Source organism: Crocodylus porosus, unplaced genomic scaffold (assembly GCF_001723895.1).
Source record: "Crocodylus porosus isolate Cpor-Errol unplaced genomic scaffold, CroPor_comp1, whole genome shotgun sequence".
Taxonomy (NCBI): Eukaryota; Metazoa; Chordata; order Crocodylia; family Crocodylidae; genus Crocodylus; species Crocodylus porosus.
Window position 1 is genome coordinate 13,179,512 of NW_017728931.1, and position 9,267 is coordinate 13,188,778.

The following is a 9,267-nucleotide window of genomic DNA, read 5'->3' on the forward strand; positions in this document are numbered from 1 at the left end:
AGAGGGGATTTAACAGCAGCCTTTAACTACCTGAAGGGTGGTTCCAAAGAGGATGGAGCTAGACTGTTCTCAGTGGTGACAGATGACAGAACTAGGCACAGTGGTCTCAAGTTGCAGCAAGAAAAGTTTAGGTTATACATGAGGAAAAACTCTCTCACTAGGAGGAAACTACTAGAACAGGTTACCCAGAAAGGTTCTGCAGTCTCCATCCTTTGAGATTGTTATGACCCAGCTAAGCAAAGCCTTGGCTGAGATGATCTAGTTGGGAACGGTCCTGCTTTGAGCAGGAGGTTGAACTAGATGATCTCCTAAGGTCCCTTCCAACCCTTATTTTTTTTTTTTTTTAATTTGTAATTGTACGGATTAGGTTAATTTGACTGAAGTGGTGAAGCATAAAAATCTCACATTTCTTACTTTGCCAGGAGCTGCTGCCTTTCCCCATATCCAAATGATGATTATTACTGTCCATAATCCACATCTCACTTTGTACAACTGCACGCTCAACTTCTTTGCAGAATCCAATCCCTACTGAAAGCTCTGAAATGGCATTAATGGGCCAAGAAGGTGCCAGAAGCCAAGATTCACTGATGCTAATGGGTGAAGTGATGGATTTTTATTCTGTCAAGCAAACTAAATATGCTCTGTCATACCCAGGACTGCCATAGGCAGCATCTGGGCATTTTGGGCAAAGAGTAAACAGCTTGATTAACAAGCTTGGCTCTGTTGCTGGTAATGCTAGAACACCCCGAGGTTTAGAAAGTCTGTACTAAACTAGTCTTCAAAATGTTATGCTGCTACAAAAAGAGACTATTCACAAAGGGCACTTTCTTATGCAACATAAGAAAGTTTATCATAGGCATTCAGAGTCATGCATAACTGTGTAAGTGCAATTAGTGCAATGGATTCGCGGAAGACTGTCATGAAGGGAAAAGATATAAGACCATGAAACTGCACAACAAGTGGTAGCAAGTGGCCTGAACAACCTTTATTACTGAGGATGGATGATGATGATGATGCACAAATGAAAGAAGAGAAACAGCATAACTCTCAAATCCCAGGATGAATTTGCAGGACTGTTGTTAGAAAAAAAAAGAAGTTCCACATATATTTGCTTGGAAAGTGAACACAAGTGACAGGCAAATTTAAAAAGAGTTAGCATCAGCCTTTCACCATCAGCCTTTCTTTGCCCTCACACAATATCACTTTTCAGAGTGCCACCTTACATCATCGACTGGTTCCAAACCTTTCTTGTTCTCTCTCCTGTACAGACTGAAGCGTGAGACATACTATTCTTGGTATTAGCTATAATACTGGACATACTGCAGCCAATCTGAATTAGAAAGCAGTATGCTTGCACTTTACTTCAGGATACGCAGTAGAATTTCTACCCTGACCCCAGCTCCTCTGTTTCAGAGAGAAAAGAGCCAGTTGTGAGCTCTTAACAGGAGCTGCCTCCATCCTAGTGCTTCCTGACTGATCTCTCTAATTACAACTCATGTTCTGAGAAACAGCTGGGCCATAACTAGCAGCTTTGCTGTGTTATACACAGGGCAGAGAAAGAGCTCTTCTCCCTCATGGATAAATCAGCATTATAACTACTGACTCAGCATTAGTCCAATAACTCCTTTCAGCAGAATTTTAGGCAAGTTCCTGTCAGGGAGCTTTGCTTTTTCCATAGAGCAATACAGATACATCTCCAGCATCAACACATTACAACATCCTTGGTCTCTCTTCTCCTACCAGTGATGAACAATCTCTTCCCATAATCAACCCATGCAATACAGTATACAGGAATTTTACAGTCTGCCTTGCAATCCACTGCTACAGAAACCTCTCAGTTGGGGCATTATTGAAACATCTTTTGGACAACAGCAGCACCCATCCACACATAGTATTTCATTAAATACAGGATGTCGGGTGTCCTCCCTCGAGGGACTCACTTGCTTATGAAACCTTTTTCCAGCAGTAAGGTTGCTATATTCTAAACACTTCAGACTGTGCATATCTGAGTTGGGGCTGATGAACATTAACCATTTATCCATCCTAAGATTATTTTAATAAAAATCACCTCCCTTCTTCCTATAACTCCCCCTGCCCAGCCCCCCAATACTATAAGACCAAAGGAAAGGAAAGTTAGAATTAAACTTAGGTAGTAAATCCTCAGGTTCCATAAATTGATGCAACGAACCAGAGTTGATAGAACTATACTGATTTATATCAGTGGGCCCTCCGCATTTTACCCTTAATGTTGGATTTGAACTTCTAACTTAAGGAACAAGAAATGCCACACAATAAACCAAGGGCAGGCTACAGCTAGGTATAACCAGCAACTGAAGGACAGAGTTAAATCTGATTTCTCACATTGGTCACTTCAAGCTTGGGTACAAAGGTGTGGAAACAATGGATTTCTTACAAAAATGCTGCAGGGGAAATCATTTTGCAGCTTCATTTAAGGGGACAAAGGATTTAAGAAAATACAATATGCTGAAGATTAAATAAAAAACAGATTAAAAAAGATATGCTACCCCAAAGGATGACCACATGCCATCTTCAGCTTTTATTTTAGAAGGGACATGAATGTGGAAATTGCCATTCTGCATCAGATCCTTGGTACACCTAGGCTGGTACCCTGATTATGACAGTGACCAAAATGTTATGCTCTTGAGGCAGGTGACAAAAATCCAGCAGATGGCAGATTTCAACATTAAATTATAATATACCATATTGCCACTCCAACAGTAGCAATAAAGAGGGACATGAAAAAAACACAGCCTATTGCTGGAAAGAAATCAAGGGATCACAGCATATAAATTCTTGTAAATAACAGAAGGTATCAAGTTACCACATTTTAAAATGAACTTCTCCCTCTCCAAACTTCTGCCCTTTCACTCTTCACAATGAATGAGTGACATCAATGAATTTCTTCACACTGAAAAAAAAAAGCTATGCAGACAACATCAATAATTCTTTCTTTGAATACTGATGTTTTATCAATCTGACTGAATGTTTACTGTAATACTGGATAAAGTTAAAAAGCAAATGAATTATAAATCACTTTTTTGACCAAAATTATACAAGATTCTAGGATGCTCTTCAAGCAGTATGTGTTACAAGTTCAGAGTCCATGGTTCTAACTGAAAAAAAAATAAGGAAAAGGATGCTGACCACTTAAGAAACCTGCTTTAAAAGGAAATAAAACTCCTGATCGACTACTTCAATGTGACATCAATGAATTTCTCATCACTGAGCTTACTGTCTTAAAGTCTGAAAAGACAACAGCACAGCGCTCAAGTGGCAGAAGCACCTGGCTACAATGTCATTCCACCTGAAGTCTACATCGCTGATGGGAACTGTGTAAACCAGCATTTCACAGAACCCTTTCAGTTGATGTAGCGTAAAGGAGAGATCCCTCAATAACCCAAAGATGTTCATGTTGACCATAAAAGAAGAGTAATCAATGTGTGTGGGGGTGGTGGGTGTAGCCATGTTGGTCTAAAGACACAGGTAGACAAGATTATTTGGGTAAATGTGACATCTTTTATTAGACCAGCTGAATAGTTGGGAAAAGTTGTTCTTTGCAAGCTTTCAGGCACAGGTGCCCTTCCTCAGGCATAGGGAAACTCTAGCACTTATTAGCAATATCCTTATAACAGCCATAATTAAATCATTTGACTTGTCATATATATGAGAAATGTTTGCCTAACAGTCAACATGGTTTCTGAGGAGGAAGAAAAACAAACATGGCCTTTGCTGCATCGCAGATACAAAAGAAATGCACGTAGCAGAGTAGCGACCTCTACTGTGTCTACTGATCTTACAAAGGCATTTGACATAAAGACAGATTATGAAAACTTCTATCTAAGATCCACTGCCCTGGCAAATTCATTGTAATGGTTACAATTTCAGGTTGGGTTGATTGCAAGAGAGATAGAAGATGGGAATATTTCCAAATTAGTTCCAGTAACAAATAGTAAAAAACTAAGCCAAGCCCTCATGCTACGCTATTTAGCATCTTGTTTACTTCCTTGTTGCTAATTACTCTCTGCAATGTTGATAAAGAATTGGGACTAGATTTAAGACTGATCAAAAGATGTTTAATTCAAGGTGAATACAAGCAAGACCAATGGTGTTTGAGCAACTTGTCCACAATGACAATGCTGCTGACTAAGCTTTGGTTGTTCATTCCCTGGAAGATATGAAAGTCAGTATAGATTACTTTGAAGATGTAAGTCAGTACAGATATGAAAGTCAGTAGAGATTTACTTTGTATGCTCATGTTTTATATAGACGTTGTATAGACGGCATTGGATAATCTCTTGTCTTATTCACCCGGGAGTAGGGGAGGAAAAGGATTAGAGATCGACAAGATTTTTTAGCATGTAGTTTTAGCAAGAGGAAAAAAAATATAGAATGGTGGCATTATCAAAAGAAAAAAAAAAGATTGTTTAAAAAGTTTTAATACCAAATATATAAAAAGATCCAAGAACAGCAGCAAAATAACATGAAACAGATTATTTTTGGTTTTGTCTTGCGTCAGTTTTCCTGCCTAAAACTTTTACTGTTTCACATTTACCTGAAACAAAGAGTCCTTGTTTTCACGGGTTGAAATGATATTACTTAGTGGCAATAAATCCAAATCCAGATTAAGGAATCCCTGGAATACCAGCCAGGGATGCTTAACTAAAAAGACTGGTGGCATTGAAATAGGGTGTCAAAGGAAGAGGCATATAAATGAGTAAAAATGGCATCCCTGAGGTATCTGAGCATCTAGGATGCAACATCTTCTTGGTACAACATGTTCTTGGCACTTAGGCTACATAAAACATATACCGCCTCTCACAGGATGCACCAAGTACATGCAATAAATAGTGGCTCTGTAGCAAGAAGCAGGCTCTTTTAATTTGAGACTTTGACGTGCATCATGTTTATGGTGTACTAAATTAAGTTGCTGGTCCTAGGTTTGTAGAAAGTATTTGGGACCTGGCCAATACCAAAAGGTCAATGATACAAGCCCTGGTACTGTGGTATGTTTTTCTGTGCAACCTTTGGGCATTCAGAAGTTACAGGGGGCTGGATTGGATGACCTCAGGAGGTCCCTTCTAGTCCTACTTTCCTATGATCCTAAATCTGAATCTTGGCCATACATCATTTTACTGGGAAGGAAAAGAGCTATTTTTGCAGAATACTGAATGGCTGTTTTATGAGCTTGTTTTTTCCAATAAATACCATTGATATAAATACTCTCTTTTGGAGAGGAACGGAGTGAATAGTGAACATACCCTTTGGGATTCTACTGTAGCACCTAAGTTCAAAGACTTGTCTACTGCTTTTCTTTTACGTTTGCTCTTTTGAAGCCCACTGAAGCATGTTGCTGTGAAGTTCAAGGAGAGGTTATTGAGTCCTGTTTGCTGCTGGCATGTCTAAAACTGCTGACATACATTATGAAAGAAGGGAATATTTAGACACTCACAGCTGCAACAATAAAATAGCTACCAAGGAACCTTACCTAGAGCCAATGACAACACTGTGCTGGGCAGAGCTATTGAACAAGGAGGGCAATATTTATCCAGGAAATGCAAAGAGCTTTTAGAAGACCTGCAGAAATAACTTCCTTTTTACTTTATTTTGTGGGAAAGGGCCACAAGTGGAATATGTTGGTGTTTTATTGACTGGCGATGAAAAAGGTTATGCACATTTGTCAATGAAGAAAGTTCTACAAATGTGTGGAAAATAACATTCACTGAAAGACAAAATGATGTTAGGAAGTTGTGTGTTTGCCACCCTTCAGAAAGCAATCAGTTAGACATTTTTCTTATGAATAATCATCTGCTAAAGCATAAAGCAGAATAGACACAAGGAAAACCATAGTTCTAGATGTAAAATATTTACTCAAGTGTAAGACATGGTTTTCCCCCCAAATCAGCATGTAGGAAAAAGCCCTACTTATTACATTCACATACAAGGAAACACATTAAGTACACTGCCTGTCATTAGCTTCCTGCCAAAAGCAGCATTTGCTCAGCGGTGGAAACGAATTAAGTTGACTAAATGCAGCCAACACTGAGCACGACTAAAATACATGGCCCATAATCATGCTGATGGGAACCTATTTTTTCTCCCCCCTAATTTCACATCTCAGGCCAAAGTAGCCATATCAGTTCCAAATTTGATAGATTAAACAGAGCTCAGTCACTGAATGAAATCTATGTGGTGCTACCCCAGACAAGTATCTTAACTCCTAATATACATTAGTGCAGGCCATCTAACTAAGAGATAGGTTAGTGCCTGCTGGGCACATCCCCCTCAGCAGCAACTCCTTTTCAAGTCATAGTAAGCTACTATATTGAACACATTTTGACTTCCTCTTCAGTCTCACAACTCAGCTTGAGCTTTCTTTCCCATTTCTTCATCAGTCTTACATGTCTGGCAAACATCAATAAAATAGACTCCAAACAGCTTACCCTGAACTCACTGTCAGCTTTTCCCTCGGCTTGTTACATATGATTAATGTGGCCTCGCCCTCTGTAAGATAAAGCCGGACAAGGTTGTCCTGCATACCATTTGCATATATGTTACTGGAACATCCCAGGACTTGTGATAAGAACAAGCAGTTCCAATCATGAGTGGGGGGCTAATTAGCACATGGATCCTTTGGGGGGGGAAGAAGACTTGCATGTAGGATGCCCACTGGGGGGGAGGATACTTCCCCCATGGTACAGCCACACAGATTTGACAATTGAGCTCTGTTCAGCCAAATTTTGGAACTTGACTATTGGGCTTTACACAACTGAATCTGCAACTGCTTTGGTCCTTGAAATGGAAGAAAAAAAGTTTGTACTATATATAAAAGTAGATGCCAAAGTGCTGTTTATAAGTGTGGTTATGGAGCACCTGTGCTGAAATTTGCAGCAGTTTCAAAAAGGGTAAAATGCATCAATTCTAAATGAACTAATTCCATGGGTACTGTATACTAATTGCTTCAACTATGTTTTTTCAAGGTCAGGGTTTTCAAATTTGGTCTTCACTTTCATGTGCTCAGAGAGAGCAGGGCTTAATAGTAACAAGCGGAAGGGCTGCAGGGAAAATAAGTTAGGGGGTGGCAGAGGGAAAGGGGGCTACCTGACCGCCCCCATATTTGATTTTCCCTGTACTGAGAGGGGGACAAATTTAAGGCAATCTTTTAATAATTAGATTCTACGCTTAGAAAAAGTATAATAAATTTATATTTTTTCTATTTATATAATTTATATAAGCATTGCATACTGGGGGATGTAGCCAGTATGCAATGCTTCTGAGGCAACCCACCCTGCCCTCCCAAACAGAAGCAGGAAAAGAAATCCTTCCCAGTCTCATGTGTCAACCTACAAAGCCCAAAAGAAAGGGAAAAACTGAACACCCTCCCTTCTGCTCTGTCACCCGGGGACAGCAAGCAGGACTCCACACATCACACCCTCTGACTAGACAGCAAGAACTCCCATTTCTGCTTCCTTTCCACCAACTTGTTCCAGCTGCTTTAAATCTTTCTTGACTAAGCCAGGTGCAGAGCTCTACTTCATTCTCTTGTTACTGAGCATGGTCCTCTCCAATATTCACCTGCCTGTCACCATGCTTGCAAAGAGGACTTTTGTCAAATACCTCTGAAATCCACTTTGGACATATTTAATGGACATTACCAGCCATTTCAAATATGCTGTACCACATCAATGTTAATTTTGAAAGGTTTGTTAAGAATTACTATTTTCCATAGTAAAAGCAAGAAATTTTTTTTTAAATGCACCATGACAGTTTCAAACTCAATCACCACAAAAATGAGACAAAAGGGTCGTTCCAGGTACAAGTTTTTTTACATAACCACCCTATCTATAAAATATGTTGGAACCTACCTAAGTTTGCAGTAGTGTGCAGAACAGTATAGTATCCTTAGTGTATTGACTCTGATATACTGTCCTCCATTGTACAAAACCAACTGCCCTGTTGGTTTCAGTTTACAATCTTATGTAAAATACAACCTACCTTGCATTGTAACATGCTTGCCACTCTCTCCTGCATTGACTGCCCCGCCTTTGGTCTCACAAGGATATAAACAGTTTTTACATCAGGACTGGAGCGCAGTAGCTTTTCCATCAGTACTTTGCCCATGAAACCTGTGGCTCCTGTGATGAGCACAGCCTTTCCATTGTAATAAGCTGCGACTGAAGACATGGTTCTCTCCATCTGTCCCTCCGTCCTCCTTCTGACTTCCTGCAGGAGGTACCTAAGAGGAAGCAGAAATAACAAGAATTTAGAAATAGGGAAGTAAATATTGTTAAAAAAATTATCCATTTAAACTCTTCTGATTACATCAGTTAACTGTTTAACCAATAACATGTACCTACTATGGAGGGCTGGGGATGCAGGGGCTGCATGAGGGATGTGCTACAGAGGCCTGGGGCTCCTTGCAGCAAGACAGCTCCCCACACTAGTGTGACTGGTTCCAGGGCCTGGAGCCCAGGACCAAGTGTGTCGCCGTTGAGTGACCCTGGGCAGCCCACAGCCAGGCACTCGCTGGGTGGGCGGACAGTGCAGCACCAGTGAAGCACCTCCCTAGCTGTCATTTCATTATGATGATGATGATGGGGGCAGGGTGCTCTCTATCTCCTGCATAGTGGCCTGAGATGCATAGCCCCAGTATGGGGTGTCAGAAGCATGCTGCCGCTGAGCTAGCCACACTGACCGTGGGCTGTGTCAACTCACAGCCCCTTCTGCCAGAGTAACCCCTGCCCACCTGCCTGTCCACAGGTAAAACTGCCACCACCAAGAACAGGAATAAGATTGAGAGCAGTGAGCAAGCCCAGGAGGGAGGGATAGAATCAGGGAGACCTCCAGCAGCAAGCACCTGCTCTGCCTGCCATAGGGCAAGACACACAGGTGGCAAGTGAAGGTCTTGCTACTGGCCATCATGTCCTGCCTTGCCTCCCCTTCCTCACCTCTCCTCCTCCAGGGAGAAGGCAGGCTCAGCTCAGTTCCACTGCCTCCTCCCACCCACCCTGGCCCCAGCACTTTGATTTACGTGGTGCAAACTGCTGGTGGAAAGAGCAGATGGCATGCAATAGTGGGCTGGTTTAAACATCAACTGTCATGCATTAATGGTATAAGTAAAATTATAATTTAACCATTTAACATTTCACAACCCTAGTCAAAAGATGGGACACTTGAGCCTACTTAATTGTGATGTACAATAATATTTCTAGTCTATCCAATCAGATATTTAAGCTCTGAGGAAAAGCA

At 40.9% G+C, this 9,267-nt stretch overlaps 1 protein-coding gene across 3 annotated transcripts in view; it reads right to left on the reverse strand.

Annotated features, from left to right (window-relative positions):
• FAR2 (fatty acyl-CoA reductase 2) overlaps positions 1 to 9,267 on the reverse strand; it is a 218,404-nt gene that overhangs the window by 106,073 nt on the left and 103,064 nt on the right. For all 3 annotated transcript variants that reach the window (XM_019544233.1, XM_019544234.1, XM_019544235.1), the window contains one exon: positions 8,014 to 8,254. In XM_019544233.1, coding sequence (XP_019399778.1) covers positions 8,014 to 8,214 — 201 coding nt within the window. In that variant the 5' untranslated portion in view covers positions 8,215 to 8,254. The remainder of the gene's footprint in view (positions 1 to 8,013; positions 8,255 to 9,267) is intronic.